At 44.0% G+C, this 18748-nt stretch overlaps 2 protein-coding genes across 4 annotated transcripts in view; one reads left to right on the forward strand and one right to left on the reverse strand.

The window, feature by feature from the left end:
• Positions 1-24: 24 nt before the first annotated feature.
• BAP1 (BRCA1 associated deubiquitinase 1) lies at positions 25-17358 on the forward strand. 3 transcript variants are annotated; one of them, XM_028718746.2, is made up of 17 exons: positions 27-202; positions 2039-2068; positions 2265-2319; positions 3106-3238; positions 4473-4592; positions 5351-5412; positions 5496-5638; positions 6764-6842; positions 7376-7499; positions 8350-8497; positions 9507-9691; positions 10423-10556; positions 11153-11625; positions 12895-13055; positions 13658-13750; positions 14218-14290; positions 14799-17358. In XM_028718746.2, the coding sequence occupies exons 1-17, from the start codon at positions 166-168 to the stop codon at positions 14930-14932; spliced, it is 2184 nt and encodes a 727-aa protein (XP_028574579.1). In that variant the 5' UTR covers positions 27-165; the 3' UTR covers positions 14933-17358. The 3 variants fall into 3 exon arrangements, with proteins under 3 accessions (XP_028574580.1, XP_028574581.1, XP_028574579.1); XM_028718747.2 differs by lacking the exon at positions 13658-13750 and having other exon boundaries at positions 25-202; XM_028718748.2 differs by lacking the exon at positions 4473-4592 and having other exon boundaries at positions 25-202.
• A 140-nt stretch (positions 17359-17498) lies between these two features.
• Positions 17499-18748, reverse strand: part of DNAH1 (dynein axonemal heavy chain 1) — a 115364-nt gene continuing 114114 nt past the window's right edge. Inside the window, exons 78-79 of the mRNA XM_028718743.2 lie at positions 18433-18667; positions 17499-17821 (exon numbers count right to left, since the gene is read on the reverse strand). Coding sequence (XP_028574576.2) covers positions 17700-17821; positions 18433-18667 — 357 coding nt within the window. The 3' untranslated portion in view covers positions 17499-17699. The remainder of the gene's footprint in view (positions 17822-18432; positions 18668-18748) is intronic.

Consider the following 18748-nt stretch of genomic DNA (forward strand, 5'->3'; position numbering starts at 1 on the left):
GTGAGCGTGGGGGGTCCTGTTGTTGTAGGTGGCGGCGGCGGAGTGAAATTGGAGCCTCTCAAACGGCGGGCGGTGGCGGGTGGCCGAAGCTGGAGGTGGGCGGGCAGGTGGGTCTGTGAAGGGCCTGGGGCCGGTCATGGCGCTGGGGCCTGACCCAGGGGGAAGATGAATAAGGGCTGGCTGGAGCTGGAGAGCGACCCTGGTGAGTGAATATGGGAGCCCCCCCCCCCGCGGTCGTCGGGGGGTCGTGAGGGGAGGCCTCGGGGAGGGGAACGGGGGGGCGAGGCTGGGGCAATGAAGAGGTGGGGGGAGGGAGATGTGCTGCTTCTCCCCCCCTCCACTTGGGAATCGGGAGGGTGGTGGGCTAGGATACCTGGCTAAGGCGGGTGGTGGCTAAAAGCTTGTTCTTGGGGAGTGCATTGATAGCGGGAGAGAGGTTGGCGGTGGAATTGGGCTGTCCCCATCTGTGGCAGTGCCCATAGGGCATCTAACTTTTAAGGGGATTCATCGGAAGCTGGAGAGTTGTGGCATGCAATGTCTATGCTGTGCCACCCAATGGCAGGCGACTTTATATCCTGATGATATGTTGCCTTGTGGTTGCCCAAGATAAGGGGGCAGGAAGGCAAGTTAGATCCCATAACATTGGATGTGAGATGGTGGTATTTTTGGAGATGTCCAAAACCAGGTTCATATTGGTCTGCATATGTGTATGCCCTTCAGCTGAATGGAGCCCTTTTATCATCATTGTGACAGGACACGTTTTTATGCTGTTATACTGCCCCTGTAATGTGGAATGCCCTTCCCCCTGCCATACATGAAGCAGCAGCCATCATGTGGTTCACATGTCCTGTGAAAGCTTATCCTTTTGGCCAGGCTTTCCTTGACCCATAAAATTTGACCCTGTTTTACAAGCTTGAACCCTTTGGATTTCTGTTTTATTTGATTTTATGCACTTTTCCATTACTGTTTTATAGGTTTTGTTCTTTTTAAATTATATATTTGGTACCTTTCAGCCAGCTGTCCTCAACCTTGGGTCACTAGATGGTGTTGGACTACAACTCCCATCAACTCTGACCACTGGCTATGGATGATGAGAGTTACAGTCCAACACTATATGGGGGCCCATGGTTGAGAAAGGCTGGTTGATGGTACATGACTTAGATTTTTGAAATATTAAGTGCTTTATAAACATTTCTAAATAAAGAAACCTCATGTCTTTGTCTTGCTACAAATCCAACTCTACTTTTCAGATTCATGTGAAAGAAGTCTAAATACTTAATAACAAACAGTGAGAGTAAGGCTTGAAAATGTACCTTATTCCAACCAATTAGAAGGATGCACCATGTAAGATTGAAGCATATTTTTCTGGAAATGTGGAATGCTAGAATACAACAGCCAACACTGTTGTAACAATAGATGCTTTCTATAGAAAACAGCTGAGGCCTTCTGCAGGGGAAAGACTTATTATTAGCATGTATATGCTGTCTGTTTTTCAAGCTAGTGTATACTTCACCACAGCTGAAAAAATATTAAGTATGTGTCCCAATTATTGCACTGTTTAGCTTGTGTTAGATTGGCTCAAAAATTAACCAGAGTTACTTTAAAAAACCAACAAGAAATAGATTGGCTCGGAATATAATCCAATCTTACTTTAGAAATTGTCCCCCAGCTAGCCAGCCCTCTGGCCCTCAGCCCCTGTGCTTTACCCGTGCTGTGCTGATGAGAAGTGGGTTTGTACCCTTACTCAGGCTGCAAAGCTCTACAAGTGACCTTGCACCAGTTACCCACCAACCTTCACAGGTTTGTTCTCTCATCCATCCACATCAATGTGAACGCTTTGGTGAAAAGGTGGAATATAAAAGTGAAAAATAATATTACACATCTGAATTCTTTGTGAAGGTGCTCAGTAGTATGACTAAATAATTTCTAGTCTTGATTTTGCATTTAACATTCATAGTGAAATAAATGCTAAAAGTTTCTTTCTGAAGTATACATGAATTGGTCAGTAAGTAATTTTCTGTCTTGTATTCTTTTGTAGGGCTCTTCACTCTATTAGTAGAGGATTTTGGTGAGTATGGCAACTGGTAGTCTATGAATGATACCGAATGTTAGTCATATTCAGAGTAGCCTCACTGAAATAAATGAATTGAGTTAATTCCTTTTGTTTCATTTGGACTACTCTATGACTAACATTGGATATCACCTTGCTGATATTCCTTGACTGCTCCTTCCCACATGGTGACTCCTGCTATATCTTCTTGTAGGTGTTAAGGGGGTGCAAGTTGAAGAAATCTATGATTTACAGAGCAAATGCCAAGGGTAAGTCCTGCTATATCCTGCTATATTTTGAGAAAGGCAAAATATCCTTCTGATGTTTGTGAATAACACATTGTGTAAAGATCTGGCCCAGCCATAAGTGCTTAGCAAAGGGCTTGGCAATCAGTGGATAAACAGTGCTTGGCGGCTGTGCTTTTGCTCTCACACCTCTCAAACGTGGCCTGTGGGGGAGATAAAGATTTGACCCACCAAATAGATCTAGTTTCCCACCCCTGCCAAACCTTCTGTAATGTAGTACAACCATGTAAATAAGAACATACAAGTTACTAGCCTTCTTAGAAGATAGCAGCATTCCTGATCAGCTATGGCTACCAGGTTAGTGTTTAAATACAAGACTGCTGTAGCTTAGAGAGTAGTACAAAAATAGTGAGTAAAGCATAGACAATTAAATGTAGATAACTAACTTTCATTCAGAGTAAACCTACTCAAATTAATGACCATTACTAACTTAGGTCCAGTTATTTAAATGGGTCTACTTGGAGTAAAAGTTAGCTGAATACAACCCAAGGTCTTATGTTAGATTGTAGCTATTTCCGTTGGTCGCTGTCGCTATTTGGGAGTATCAGGAATGATGCAATAATGGGAATTTGTAATGTGGTATAGTTGACTTTGTCTACTCCCCCCACTGATTTTACCAGCTATAGTTATTGTTTAAATGACTGAAGCTCTTAGGCTGACATGTATGAATGACTAGAGAGCTGTTGAAAGAAATGCTTCAAAAGTGATGCAGCTTCATTGGTGCCCTGCTGTCTCCATTCTTTTCTTCAGGCCAGTCTATGGGTTCATCTTCCTTTTCAAATGGATTGAAGAGCGCCGATCGCGACGGAAGGTCTCAACTCTGGTAGATGAGACATCGGTGATTGATGATGACATTGTCAATAATATGTTCTTTGCTCATCAGGTGAGCTGTCATGGATGAAGAAAGAAGGATGTCCCCAGTTGGGTAGAGACAGGGTTTAATGTGAGCCAGTCTAATACTTGGCACTGAAAACAAATCCCCAGGATCTGATCTGCAATATGTGAATTACTGTTCAAGAAAACTGCTTTTGAGTATGTGCAGAGTGTCAACTCCTCATCACTGAGTGACCACAGTTGACCACAGCCAATTTGAGATCAGGGATATGGCCTTCCATGGTGGAAGGCTCCAAGTCTTATTTCATAACTTGGTTACAGAATAGAGCATCCTCGTATTCAGAGTAGGGAATTTCACCCTCCAGCCCTGGTGTTGTTAATCATTCATTAATTCCCAGAGCCTGCCATAATCACAATTTCTTACTTACCTTCAGTTACTTAACTTATTACTTTATTTAGTCTGTCCATTTCCATAAAACTGCCCTTCACTGTTGCCTGCTTCAGACAACACATCCCCATAGTTTATCAGACTAAGGTTGTGATGACAGAACCAGGCCAGTATCTTTCCCTCCTTGTGTATCTGCTGGTTTCTTAGCTAGATACCTGAAGTATTCACTAAAATCTGAAACTCGCAGACAAAAAACCCCAAATCGTACAATTGAATTGATATCGTAAGTCAAATTTCTATAACTTGTTCAAGTTTTCCTTTATAAAGCTCACATTCTTTCTCTGCTTAGCCTGTTCAGATCTGCTTGTAATATATACTTTCAGCATGATTTATGCTGAAGATGGAAATAATTCAGAAGAATATACTGAAAATGAAACATCTGTTAGTAGGCTCCTGTTTTCTTGTGGGTTGAACTAGTCCAAAGGTATGACAGCTTTCTGATTTAGCTGTCTTGCACACGCCTCACTCACCATCTAACACAACTGGGGACAAACAAGTCAATACAGTGGGTGTTATCTGTTAGCACCTTGGTGTGCTTACTTCAGTGACTTTCTCCGTCAAAACTTCTCTTGAATAAGGGTGCCATTGTTACTAATGTGGTCTGATCTGTGTAGGTTGATCTTTTTAGGTGTGTGGGCCTTGCATCAGGGAGTTGAATTCTATGGCCTTTTGATTCCTTCCAGTTTTGTCTGCGACCTTTAACCATTACCGTGCATTAAGGACCATATGTTTAGCTTGTAGGCATCAATAGCTACAATGGTAGATTTACGCTTAGTGTTGATGACTGTTTCATTGCTTTGTTTTTCTAAATGTTTGTAAATATTATGTTTTATAGCTGATCCCCAATTCTTGTGCCACACACGCGTTGTTGAGTGTCCTCCTGAACTGCAGCAGTGTAGACTTGGGGCCAACTCTGAGCCGAATGAAGGAGTTCACAAAAGGGTTTAGTCCAGAGGTATGATGCAGCAAGGTGCATTTAGGGTGGGATAATCTGAAATCGGGATGCAGGTGGTGCTGTGGTCTAAACCACTGAGCCTAGGGCTTGCCGATCGGAAGGTCGGCCGTTCGAATCCCTGCGATGGGGTGAGCTCCCATTGCTCGGTCCCAGCTCCTGCCAACCTAGCAGTTTGAAAGCACGTCAAAGTGCAAGTAGATATATAGGTACCGCTCCGGCGGGAAGGTAAATGGTGTTTCTGTGCGCTGCTCTGGTTTCGCCAGAAGCAGCTTAGTCATGCTGGCCACGTGACCCGGAAAAACTGTCTGCGGACAAATGTTAGTTCCCTCGGCCAATAAAGCGAGATGAGCACCGCAAACCCAGAGTCGTTCGCGACTGGACTTAACTGTCAGGGGTCCTCTACCTTTTTTAATCTGAAATCACTGTAAGCTTCTGATCTCCCCAAGTGCTTTTATAAAACATCCTTTCTTTGTAGTGTCTTCTTTCCCAGCCAGTATGATTTATCTCCATATTGTCTGATCAAACTGTGGTTGCAGTCGTCTCGCAAAACTCATGCAGATTATTTCTAAGTAAATTTTACTTAGCTTTTACTTAGAGAGTAGTCCTCCTGGCTAGCTGGAGTGGTGCCCAAGCTATGCCATTCTGAATTCAATCAGGAAGTGAGGTGGTTATTGGCATTTGGGGGCCTTCCTTGCCTGATGAAGGGCTCTAGTGAAAATGAAGCTATCTTATCTTTTTGCTCTGTTTCCTCCCCACAGAGCAAAGGCTATGCCATTGGAAATGCCCCAGAACTGGCCAAGGCCCACAACAGTCATGCTAGGTAAGTGGGGTCACAACACAAAAGTGCTTGCTGAAAAATAGACCACATCTATTCTGACTTCTTGTCTATTGGTTTTTTGGTAGGCCAGAGCCCCGGCATTTGCCAGAGAAACAGAATGGGATCAGTGCGGTGCGAACCATGGAGGCTTTTCACTTTGTCAGCTACGTTCCCATTAAGGGGAGGCTCTTTGAGCTGGATGGCCTGAAGGTTTATCCCATTGACCATGGTAAGGGACTCCACCTACTGTGCCTTAGCTTATCTGAAAAACTAAAAATGTTGGTCTGGCTGCAAGATATTTGGAGACATCAAAAATGTTGTTGTCAGCACCCATCTGTCTCGAGAGACAATAGGGTGCATCTCTGAGTTGTATGCCTGGGAAGTGTGCATGGAAGTCCTGGGCTGCCCAGAGGACAAGAACACCCCTCTCGGCTTTGCTGATGTGGTCCAAAGGAAAACAGAGCAATACATTCGGCACCAGCTTGGCTGCAGAAATTGCAGGAGGGAGGCTGTGTTTGCAGTTTTAGTCCTACTGTTCATTTGCTTGCAGTTGCTCTTTTCAGATGTTTTTGGTATATTTTATATTTGTTGTATTATTATTCTGCAAATTCTTCTGGTGAGGCAGGAAAGAAATACATTAAATAGTAGCAGTAAGTAAAATAAACGATAGCAGAACTGTCTGCAAACTTATCTACGTAGACGGGTACATGTCGAAAAAGAAAAGAAAGTGGGCAAGGGAAGAGGTCGGAGGAAAAGTTAAATCTATGAATTAGCAAAGGTCTAGGAAATAGATGTACCTTGGGGAACTCATTAAAGAGCGGGACTGAATCATGACTGGAGGCAACATCATATCTAAGGATTTCTGGGTATATTTTGTTACACCTTGTGGGTGTGAGGAGAGAGAATGGGCGGAAATGCCTTATTCTGGTAACCTCTGCAAATGGTTGAGTAAGAGAACAGCATTAGAAAGCACTTGGATACAGTGGGAAGGAGTGGTTTGTTTTTTTAATCTGAATGTGTTTCTGGGTTTCTATTTTCTTTAGATTTGATAACCTGTTCTGGGTCTCAGGGTTAGGCTGAAACAAACATCTTAAAGGGGAACAATTTACATTTATTTTATAAGTTGACTTTGCAGGTAGCATGGATGGATCAGAATCTAGCCAGCCACATGGGAAGCTCAGGTGAGCTCGTTCCCAAGGGTTGTTGTACGTGATAGGTCTTGCGATGGATTTCTTTACCTTAACCGAACTACCTTTACACTCCCAGTTGCGTATACAGTTCAAGCTCATTTAATCTGTTAGCAGGGACTTTTTATTTCTTTGTTTCTACATTTACCTTCTTATTGCTTTTTCAGGTCCATGGGCAGAAGAGGAGGAATGGACAGACAAAGCTCGAAGAGTGATCATGGAGAGAATTGGACTTGCCACAGCAGGGTAAATGATCAAAGTGCCATAGCATAGGAAGACCTTGTCCTTGTGGTGGCCAGCCAGATGCCTATGAGAAGCCCACGAGCATGACATGTGCGCGTTAGCAGTCTCCTGCTCATGAGTCTAAGTGAACATCATTCAGAGGCATAGTGCCTCTGTTACTTGGGATGTTGCATAGCTGCCATGTTTAGTTAGGATCCTGTGATAACTTAGGAGGGTGTGCTTCAGAAGAGACAAGTCTTTCTCCTGGGATCTCATGTTCTGTAGATCTTGCTTTGGTTCAGCTTTCTCTGGGAGGCCGTCTTCTGGTCCCAAGACATGTTCCCCCTGCACTCCCAATAGTCTTGTCCGTTCAGTGCCATACACTGTGATGTTAGCATTGTGGTGACAGAGGGAAATATTCTGCTGCAAATACAGGATGAGTCCTTTAAAAGAGGCCCTGTGGATACAGAGTACACATGTTCCAGGGGGCCTCTTTTAAAAGACTCAGCCTGTACTTTGAATTGGGGCGCTTAGCACTTGATGCTGTCTTCCTGCAGGGAGCCATATCATGACATCCGCTTTAACTTGATGGCAGTCGTGCCTGACAGGAGGATGAAGTATGAATCCAAGCTGCATATCTTGAAGATGAACCGGCAAACTGTATTAGAGGCTTTGCAGCAGGTAAGTTTGGGATGAGCCTAGTAATTGAATCTCTTCTCTTGACTGCATCTGGCTATCTGTATGTCTGTGTACAAGACTGATGTTGTTGAACCATTGCTGGGGCTGCAGATTGTACACATTTTTCACCCACTTTCCCTCAATTTAGAAACACCGGAAGATGACTTCTGTATGTATAGAATTCAGGGAAGGCCCTCTGTGGGCTGGCCTCTGAGCCTGGGGTGGGAACCAAAATGAATCGTTTCTAAATCATTGTTGAACCAAAGTCTTTCTATACTACATGTTTGAAAGTGTCACACTCTATTACGGCTTGTATTACGTACAAGAGTGCAGCAGGCAGCTGAGCAAGTAAGTTGCTGCGCAGCCTATGTGAGCTGCTAAGGAAGGAGCAATGTTTAATGTGGGGAAGGCTCAGAGAGCTGTTTCTCTCACTGTTTCCCTCCCCCTTTGCCGAAGTGGTGTTTAAAGGAGGTTGGGAAGCACTTCAGAGAGTGGTTTGGCAAATCACTTTCTGAAGCACCCTTCCCTCCATTAAACCTGTAATGAGCTGTGTGGGACGGGGGGGCTGTGGAGAGGGAGTGGGGTGTTTGGTCAGGTGGGGGAGAAAGGGTGGAGGTTGAGGGGTTGGTGATCAGAGTGAGCAGTGGCAGCAGCCCCATATAATTCAGTAATAGCAGAAATAAATAAATAGCGCAAGAGGTTACATGGTTCTCCTCCTCCTCCCCACTCCTAGCTGGCCCTTTCATTAAGGAAGCATGTTAATTGGGAACTGACTTCATTGCTTTCCTTCTATGTCTGTGGGTTTTTCCTTTTTGTCAATTTCTTTGTTCTATCTATATTTTTTCCTCACTAGCTAATCCGTGTGACGCAACCAGAGCTGGTCCACACCCAGAAATTCCTGGAGGCCCAGGCTTCTGAAGAGCCAAAGTCAGCAAACAGCAAGCCCCCCACCGCCCTGCCACTGGGGCGAGCGCAGCTGGTCCCCGAGAGCTCACAAGCAGGTATGGGGAAATGTGGAAGGGGGCTGTGGAGTGCGGAGAACAAAGAACCATGCTCAGAATGGGATATGTTTTAGATGTTTTTAACTGTTTGTAAGTGTATGTGTATGTGTTTTATCATTCTGATGTTTGCCACCCTGTGCTCCTTTGGGAGGAAGGGTGGGGTAGAAATGTAATAAAATAAACTTGGCTTATTAAGGATCCACTTACAGTGGTGCCTCGCAAGACGAAATTAATTCATTCTGCGAGTTTTTTCGTCTTGCGATTTTTTCGTCTTGCGAAGCACGGTTTCGGAAAAGTTTTGGAAAAGCTTCAAAAATCACCAAAGTCTTCAAAAACCTCAAAAAAGGCTACCACACCGCGTTCTATGAGTTGCTCTTCGAAGTCAAGTCGCAACTGTATTAACGGTTTTAAGAAAAAGGAAACAAACTTGCAATACGTTTTCGTCTTGCGAAGCAAGCCCATAGGGAAAATTGACTTGCGAAGCAACTCAAAAAAACAAAAACCCTTTCGTCTTGCGAGTTTTCCGTCTTGCGAGTTTTCCGTCTTGCGAGGCATTTGTCTTGCGAGGTACCACTGTACTATGTGAAAGCCGCTGAGGGCCTGATTTTACTACTTAAACAAAATAAATGAATAATACTTTAGCCCTGTGATGGACAAACGTGGCCGTCCAGCTGTTTTGGGACTACAATTCCTATCATCCCTGACCACTGGTCCTGTTAGCTAGGGATGATGGGAGTTGTAGTCCCAAAACATCTGGAGGGCCAAGTTTGGCCATGCCTGTTTTAGCCCGTCCCTTAGTGCAAAAACAGGGTTGCAAATTGTAGGCATTTGTATCAGATTTCAGTGTCTTTGTTTGCCTTTGCTGGATTTGGGGTAAGCGTGTGGTGTTCTGGAAAGGAGTGCTTGCTCAGTGCATCTGAAAATGTCTCATTGGAGGTGTATGCATTTACTCAGTAAGCAAGTGTAAATGCTCTCAAATGGGAAAATAAAAGAGAGGTGTTCTTTCCAGAGAGCACTGAGGAGTCTGGAGGCCAGGATCAGCCTTCATCAACCCAGAGCCCCCCAAGCAAATCCAAGCTGGGCAATAAGCTACCTGTGAGCAGCATCAATGGGGCACTGGCCAACCCTAGCCCTATCGTGCAGAGACTGCCAGCTTTCCTGGATAACCACAACTATGCCAAGTCACCCATGCAAGTAAGTAAAGGGCAGCTATGCTGAACACAAGTATCTCATTCAAGTTTCTGATTTACGAATCTCCAGTTGACAGTGACTGTTGTCAAGCTTTCTTTCACATGCCAAAAAGAAACAAATCTTTAACATGAGAATTTGCCTTCGGTATTTATTTTTTTAAAAAGCTTTCTTACATAGGTGGCTGCCATTGCTTTATAGGTTGTTCCACTGAAGTTCCTCTGACTCTCTTAGCTTGTCCATTAGTGGGTATGAAGTAGGAACATTCCTATGTTGTGAATAAATGGCTGTCAGTGGCTACTAAGCACCATGGCTGTGTTCTGTCGGAATAGCCATCTCTGTCTCTGAATATCAGTTGCTGGGAAGTGCAAGTGGGACATGATAGCTCATATCCTGCTTTCTATGAGCATCTAGTTGGTCACTGGGAGAACAGGATGGGCCATTGATCTGATCTAGGGTTCCCATATTTCAAACAGTGAAAACCCAGACAGAAAGTTTGTTAAGCTTTTTCTGTTGTTGACCTTTTTCGGCAAGATCACATTTTTTTTTGCTGTTTATGAGTTATTTTAATGGGAAATTTGGCACTACAGACATGGGCTTAGAAAGTTGGTTTCTCAGGGCTCGGATGATGCCTGGGATATTTCTTTGCGAAGGACTGTTAGTTAAATGAGGGGCTTTTGAGGGCAGTAGATCCTCCCAGATTGCATTCCTAAGGTGTATTCTGATACGCAATGCAGGAGGAAGAGGACCTTGCAGCAGGAGTGGGCCGGAGCCGGGTCCCAGTACGGCAGCACCAGCAGTACTCGGACGAGGAGGATGACTACGATGAGGAGGAGGAGGAGGAAGTTTGCAATGCCAATCCTGCCATGAGGTAATGGTGATTCATTCTCCCTTTGCTCCTCTATAGGCATAGAATAGAGGGTGGGAGCTTTTCAATGCAAGTCAGTGATTATTTTTCAAAACCAGCATTTTCAGTTGCTATATTTGACTTTGATTTGAAGCCTCACTCCTTTGTGAAAGGAGATTTTAAATTTCAGAGGTTTAATTGTTTTAAAATTTGTGTATTCTATTGTTGTAAGCTGATTTGAGACCTACCTGGTGAAAAGTGGGATACAAACTGTTAAAACCAGTGTTTCCCAATCTTGGGTCTCTAGCTGGTTTTGGACTACAACTCCCATCATAGCTAGTAGGACCAGTGAGCAAGGATGATAGGAATTGTAGTCCAAAAAAAAATCGGAGACCCAAGTTTGGGAAACACTGGTTTAAATAAACAAGCAGACAAATCCTTTACAGTAGCGACTCCTGGTGTTCTGCATTTTTTAATTGTATATTACTGAATGTGAATATGGAATACTGCGATGTTTTGATTGTTTCCACCAGCCCTGTTATGCCTGATCTTTGCTGCTCCTATTGCCCTTCAATCATTTTCAATTTATCTTTCCTCTCTTGTTCCCCAATCTTGAACAGGTACAAGCGGAAGGGCCCAGTGAAGCAGGAACCCCTGGCGGGGAGTGCAGATGGCCAGCTCTCCATGCTGCAGCCCAACACTATTAATGTCCTAACTGAGAAGCTCAAGGAAACACAGAAGGATCTCTCCATCCCCCTGTCAATCAAGACCAGCAGTGGAGGCACTGCTGTTGCTGCTGTTGCCCATTCCCAACCATCTCCTACACCCAGCAATGAGAGTACGGACACTGCCTCAGAGATTGGGAGTGCCTTCAATTCCCCACTCCGCTCCCCCATCCGCTCAGCCAACCCCACTCGTCCCTCCAGCCCTGTCACCTCTCACATCTCCAAGGTGCTGTTTGGGGAGGAGGATAGCCTTCTGCGTGTGGACTGTATACGCTACAATCGAGCTGTGAGGGATTTGGGGCCTATCATCAGCACAGGCTTACTGCACCTCACAGAGGATGGGGTTTTCTGCCCACTTACTATAACAGGTAAGGTTCAGGGGAAGGGCTGTAGCCCCTGTACTACTTCTGCAGTGGTTTCCAGTTAGATACCAAAGGCATAAGAACAGAACAAAAAGCTGTTTGGTAGGGGTGTGCTGATCCTGATTCAGTTCAGAACCCAGTTCAGTTGAGAGTGATTTGGGGACTATCCATTTCAGTTCTGGGTTCAAATCCTGATTCAGAAGTTTCCCATCTTATAGAAACATAGGACAATGAGTTTTCATGCTAGGCACATTTAAAGTTTAAACACACCTGCCCCAAGAGGAACCATCTATGTATGTGTTAATTTTGGGCAGAATTGGATGAAATTTGCAGGCATGATAGTTTCTTCTAAGGAGATGAATCCTGCCAAACTTCAGAAGGAGAAACTGCAAGGACAGGTTTTGTTTAGAAAAGTTAAAAGGCTCACTTAATTTTTCCTGTTTTTTAAAGTGATGATGTTTATGAAAACAGCATATAGAGGTACTCTTAGGTTTGAAACCTGCCAGGTTACAGAGAAAAAGGCCCAGGTGGGTTTTTTTGCTAGGTGTCTTTAAAAGGTTTTTGTGTGTGCAGGGATGAACCAGCGGTTTGGTGGGCAATGATTATGAATATGGCATATATTGTGGAGGTTCCCCTAACTTCTGCAGTTTGTTGGTGAGAGCATTACAGCAAAGGTCTGCTCTTCCTTTTTCTAGAGTTCCTTTTTCTATCATTAAGAGTCTGTCTCATTGCTGATTCTGGAAGCAGAGCCAAAGTACTATCAGATAATCTTCACAACTTCTCTCCTCCCAAAGCATGTGTGAACTGTGTCAAAGCAAGGCATATGCTTATGAGTAATCCCTATAGAAGGACCCAGTGTTGACTTGATGTGACTACAGCCTTGGACTACTAAAAGCAGGAGTCTGGCCTAGGACTATGTATGGGATAGTTATGGAAGGAGGAATATGAGTATGGCCTGTGCTCAAAACATGTATTTAAACACTACAGAAGTACTTAAACGATTTGTGTATTTTCCTGAGTGTTAATATCACTTCCTGGCATTTCTGGCTACTTTATTTGATGCTGATGTTTTGTTGTGCTTATATGCAGCTGTGTTTTATTTTGTAAACTACTTTGGTATTTCTTTGAAATGAAAAGTGATATACAATGGTTTTAATAATAAGATGAATCCATCCTGTGTGTTAGAATTGTAGAGTTGGAAGGGAGCCCAAGGGTCACCTAGACCAACTCTCCTGAGGCATTCCTCCTTTTTGCTCTCTTCTCCACTGATACCAGATGCTGGGAAAAAATCCTCATCTTCTAGCAAATCCAGTGAAGAGCTTCAGTCCACTGTCAAGCTAGAAGAGAGAGACTCAAGTGAAGCAAATGACAGCAAGGAGAAGCCTGGACTTGGTCGGTCTGGTGATCTCCCTTGTGGGGAAAAGTATTCTCCTAAAGTAAGCATTTCTACCCCTGCTCCCCTCCCTTCCCAAGACAGCTGGTGCTCGTTGGTAGTATGAGTTTTAGGTGCTGCGATTCCTCACAGTTATGCTTCGGACCAGGCACCCCCAACCTGCGGCCCTCCAGATGTTTTGGCCTACAATTCCCATGATCCCTAGCTAACAGGACCAGTGGTCAGGGATGATGGGAATTGTAGTCCAAAACATCTGGAGGGCCGAAGAATTGGGGATGCCTGCTTCAGACAGTCCAAGGTCTATGAGACTGTGTAACACTAAACCTTGCAGCTTGTTAATTTCCTACATTACTGCTGGTGGTTCCCCCCCCCCCCCCTTCTTCCTTGCTGCTGTTAGGTAGAACCACTTTCCAACGTTGCAGCCTCTCTTAACATGGTTTCTGGACTGAGTACCTCCCCTCCTGGGACTATACACTCTATGAGTTACAAAATGGCCTTGTCTGGCACCAAAGCTATGAGATGTTCTTTGTGCTTCATGTGAGATTGTTCTAGATGGTGCACTGTTTTTTCTGCTGACTTTGCAAGTCGATGAAACACTGTTGGGGATTGGGTGTGTTCATACTGTCCCTGTTTTGGCTCTGGCAGGAGCTGCTGGCACTGCTGAAATGTGTGGAAGCCGAAATAGCTAACTATGAAGCCTGTTTAAAGGAGGAGGTAGAGAAAAGGAAGAAGTTCAAGGTATTCTAGCAGGGTGTTTCATCTTGGGGGGTAATCATGAGATGACTTTCCTTCACCATGACCACAGTTTCTGATATGAAAAGAAGTCTCCAGACTAGCAAAATCAGAAGACATCATACCAGGAGACCATTCATGATGCTAAGCTACTGCTTTTTTGGCTGGGTTAGTAATATTTGCACAGTGCCTCTTGCCTGAAGCTGGAAATCTCATTATCTATTACTTATTATACATCTACTAAAAACTGGAGAAAATGGGGTTTTGCCATTGTTCTTAATTTGTGGGCACTGGTGTGCCACTTGATATAATTTCCCAAGCTTATTTTGGATAAGATACAGTAGACTTAATTCACTTTTATATTGCCAGTCAGCCACATAAAAGTTAACACTGGCAAACATTTTCTCTTGACTGCTTCGACTATAACTGCTGAACTGATAATTCTCTTCCACGTTACTGACTCTTCCCCTTAGATTGATGACCAGAGAAGAACTCACAATTATGATGAATTCATATGCACCTTTATCTCCATGCTGGCACAAGAAGGTAAGATGCCTGTTGAGCAGTCCTGGCATCCGGGACTGTTCTTTTGGTCTTTACTTGCATTTTGGAAACTGCAGCTTTGATTTTAAATCTCCTCCCTTTGAAGGCAGTATCCACAAAAGAGGACCTTTGAAGAGTTTCCATGTTTGGGCATGCTTTTTTTAAATAACTCCTGATCATGAACTTGTGATGCATATAATGCTCCTGACTATCTAACCTGCCCTCTGGTACAGAATTGAAGACTTGTGTAGTTTACTTTGAAGGACAGTATGTCTTAAATTGCACCTTAAAGATGAATATTGTAATCTTTAGAGGACTGGCTATGGAAGCTTTAGTTCACACAACCTTTATGCTACAATAAATCTTTGGTTTAAGGTCCCAAGACTTTTGTTTGGCAACTAAAGCTATTTCCCTAGAATTTGTGTTTTGAAGTGGCTGAAAAGGAAAGAACATTCCTAACTGCATAACAATTGTTTCTCTTTAGCTAACCTTTCAAACTCTCTTCCTGCAGGAATGTTGGCTAGCCTTGTTGAACAGAACATCTCTGTGCGTAGGCGGCAAGGGGTCAGCATTGGGCGTCTCCACAAGCAGCGGAAGCCTGACCGGCGGAAACGTTCCCGGCCGTATAAAGCCAAGCGTCAGTAGCACCGGCCTTTGGACAGTACGTTGTGTTCACTGCTTGTCACTGTGGTCATCTGGTGCACATTTCAGGCTCTACCAGCTGGGCAGTGCCCAGGAGATGGGCTTTGCACTGAACATCTCTGTTCAAATAATCAGTGTTAGTGTAATGTTACATGCAAATCCACCTGCATTCAAATGGGCTGTAGATGTTCCTCTAATGGTGGTGAACTATGTGGGCATTCCAGTGTAACTTTTCTCCAAACCCTAAGGACCAGGACCACTTGAGGGTCCTACTTAACACAGCACTTGAATTTGCTACTCAGTGTCCGAAATCCATCTGCAGTATATCTTGCAGTAGCCAATGGCATCCTTCAGAAGCTCTGTAGGGAGATTATTGAAAAGGAGAAACCAAATTCCTGCCACCTTCTAGAAGGGCATTGCAGCAGGAGTTGGTGTGGTGTTGGGTTCAGGTTTCCCAGCAAAAAAGGAATTGGCAATGTACTGTTTCTGGCCAGTGCCGATGGCTCTGTGTTCTCCTGGGAGGCTATTATCTATTTTCTGTATTAAAATGTATATATATATTTTCTGAGCCATATTATCATTGTAGTGGACTACAGGTGGCCATCTACCCTTTTTCCAGGAATCTATTATGTGCATTGGAAGGGATGCTTTCCACTTGAAGGTCAGGCTTCTTTGCTCCTCCTTTGCAGAAGGTCTTTCAGTTCAGTATCAGTCCTGTTAATGTTTCTCTGGGCGGTTTCTTCAGTTGTTGCAGGAACAGGGAGAGGAATTTCTGAAATGGGCGGTGGGTGCCCAAAGTAAGGACACAGCGTGACTCACAATTTATAGGGGTGTATACCTTGAAGTGTGTGCTGCTTTCTGTTATATTTTTCTGTTTGTTAGCCATGCACAGAAAAGGATCAGAATGATCAATCATACAAGATTATTTCCCCCTTCCTGAACTTGGGGGTTGATAAACTGTAGCCTCAGGTGCCCCTTGAAAGTCCCTTGGCTTTTGCTCAGATTATGCTGCATAAAACCACCCTTTATGAAGTTAAAACAATGCTGAGACAAACAGTTGAAATGGGTGGATTAGTGTCATGATATGCTAGAAGTAACATAGGTATTTGTTCTGTTCTCTCTCTCTGCTCTCTGGAACTGTTAGACCACCAAAAAAAAATAAAAATCAGGTGGGTAGGAATCATGACAGTGGTCTCTCTGTGTGATTCCTCCAAGCATGTGGCAGGTGAAATAAAGGAAGAAGCCCCAGGAAAGCAGCTCCTTCACTGCTGCCAGTGAATGTGAAGTGACCCTTTTTTGGGGTTGTTAACACTTCTGAGGCACAGACAGGAAGCAGACTGTTGATGAAAGGGCTACCGTTGGATAATTGGTTTTCCTTGTATTGCTTTTATAGTGAGAAGTGAGACAGGGCAAGAAGTAGTAGTTTTCTCAGCAGTGGGTGGCAGTGATCAGTGAGGGAGGAGTTATGCCATTAGCGTGGGTGATGGTGAAGGCAGAGACAGCTGGATCATCAGTGCGCAGGTGTACCTGGGATTGTGGACACTGCTCAGCAGCCCTACAGCTGCATATTCAGTCACCCTCTGCTGCTGTTACTTGCCAGCAAGGGTGTACAATCCCCCCCCCCCCCACTTCTACCTCATTGCCAGTCTTCTGCTGCAGCAACAGGCTTAACGGTAAAAGATTGGCAAGCTGGATAATCAGCATGGCAGCTCTACTGCCACCACAGCCGACTTGAGACCTTCTTGTCTACTCCTCCTTATGTATATTGATTTACTCTTGTGTCCTGTGAAAATCCAGTACAAACCTTTTTGAACGATTCGGCTCCTGAACGCCAAAAACCCGGAAGTAAATGTTCTGGTTTTCGGAAGCTGAATGTCCCAACGCGGCTTCTGCTTGAGTGCCGGAAGCTCCTGCAATCAATCGGAAGCCGTGCCTCGGTTGTTGAACATTTCAGAAGCCGAACAGGATTCCGGAACGGATTACTTTCGACAACCGAGGTTTGACTGTACATGGTAAATGCAGCAGCGTTCGTATTGAGGAGAGAGACCAGGACCCACCTGCAAGTTTGCTGTAGGTTATGCTTGCTGGTAGTCATAGGCTGTCATAGGATTTCTGGAAGAATTTCTCTTTTGCTGAAACTCATTCCATGAACATGTATAGTTGAGTCTACTTTTGTACTACCAGCAATGATTAGTGGAAAGCAAAGGAAGACCACAAGCTGAGGAGGGAAAGGACACCCAGTGATTCCTGAGACGGTAGTGCAGCTGACAGCAGAACTGCATTTGCTTTCTCTGAAAATATGTACAGATGCTGACTGTAGAATTATTATTTTTTATATGTTGACAGAATCAACTGTCTTTTGCTTTGTCCGTTTCAAGTGCTGTAAATACCAGTTCTGGGTCAGAAAATAAAATGTATACCCATCTGAAGATTTCTCTGATCAGACCTTAAAACTAAAATTTTGTCTCTATACTTGCAAAAACAGAAATGCTTTTGTCACTATACATCTTAGCAACTGCACCCTTGTGTCCTGTCTACAGGATGAGGGAAATCCCAGTTAGGAGTGCCACAGCTGTCTGCAAAACCAAAGTTGATATTTTATTAATGTTATAGGATTAAATTAATGAAATGATAGCATTATCACAATCTTATGATCAGCTCTGTTTCAGCAGAAGAGGTCTCATCGAACAAGTCTAGTTGCATAGAGCACCTGCATAACTTCATTCTCCTCTAAGCTTCAGGAAGCTGCTCAAGTCTATTCCTTCAGTGTTTAGAAATCTAAGGCACAGATCAAGGCAACACCCCGTTTAATCCAGTGCCTCTGAGGTTTACTGCTTGGAATCTCTACAGCAATCACATAGTTAGTAGAATGGCCCGTTGTGGACAGTGTCCCTAGCAAAGAAAATGAACAGTGTTAGACTGTAGTATACTGAAGAAGATAATATCCATTTACAGGCTGATGATCCTACGGCTGAAATGACATTTGCTACAGGAGTTTTTTTGTCTTTCAAACTGGCATGATTTCTGCAAAAGAAATCTCTGGAGACGGAAAAGTAGCTGAAAAAAATTATCATGGCTGGAGGGCAGAGCACTTTCTTCCTTGTTTGTTCTGCTTCCCCTTCCCTAGCAAAGGTTTATGCAAACACCACATAACAAGGGATTGTTTGTAATCCCCAGATTGTTTGAGAGATGGGGGAAGCTTTTTATCTTGCTAAAAGTAGTCAAAGATGCAAAGGGACATATCTAAAATTCTAACCTGATTTTCAGCATGAGAAAGCACCTGTCTCCCCTATTGATAGATTACTGTAGCCTTTCTTAGTATGTTGTTGAACTACAACTCCCATCATCCCTGACCACTACTAAGCTAGGGATGATAGGAGTTGTAGTCCTACACCATCTGCGGACCTGAAGTTGAGAAAGGCTAGATTCATGAGAAGAATTTCTAATACTGTTCCTTTCCAAGTTTTGGCATCCTTCACCCAACCTTCCCCTGAAAGGCTTACCTGCACGAGTTAATGTCTTGTAGATGGGACACAGATAGATGCCTTTGGTTGGAGGCTTGCGGTTAGGCACAGGAACTAGCCACAGGACTGCCATTTCTGTGTACAACTCCTTTGGCCGTGACTCTGCAAGCTGAAAGAACATGGGGTCCCAGCGAGCCCCTTCCAAAAACAAGCCATGGATGTAACATCCTTCAGTAGGTCGCTGAGTTAGTGCCTGCACAGGCTGACTCATCACCTAAATTGAGAGGGTGGGAAAGCAAGTTTTCATCAATCAATCAATCAATCAATCAATCAGTCAATCAATCAATCAATCAAT

The sequence above is a fragment of the Podarcis muralis genome, chromosome 2 (assembly GCF_964188315.1).
Source record: "Podarcis muralis chromosome 2, rPodMur119.hap1.1, whole genome shotgun sequence".
In the NCBI taxonomy this organism is placed as follows: domain Eukaryota; kingdom Metazoa; phylum Chordata; class Lepidosauria; order Squamata; family Lacertidae; genus Podarcis; species Podarcis muralis.

Bases quoted from the DNA above. Each gene is read 5' to 3' on its own strand.
- BAP1 (XM_028718746.2), top strand. From the start codon at position 166: ATGAATAAGGGCTGGCTGGAGCTGGAGAGCGACCCTG. The intron at 9,692-10,422 runs GTAAGTAAAGGG...TACGCAATGCAG, and splicing joins ATGCCAAGTCACCCATGCAA to GAGGAAGAGGACCTTGCAGC. The intron at 13,056-13,657 runs GTAAGCATTTCT...TGGCTCTGGCAG, and splicing joins GGGAAAAGTATTCTCCTAAA to GAGCTGCTGGCACTGCTGAA.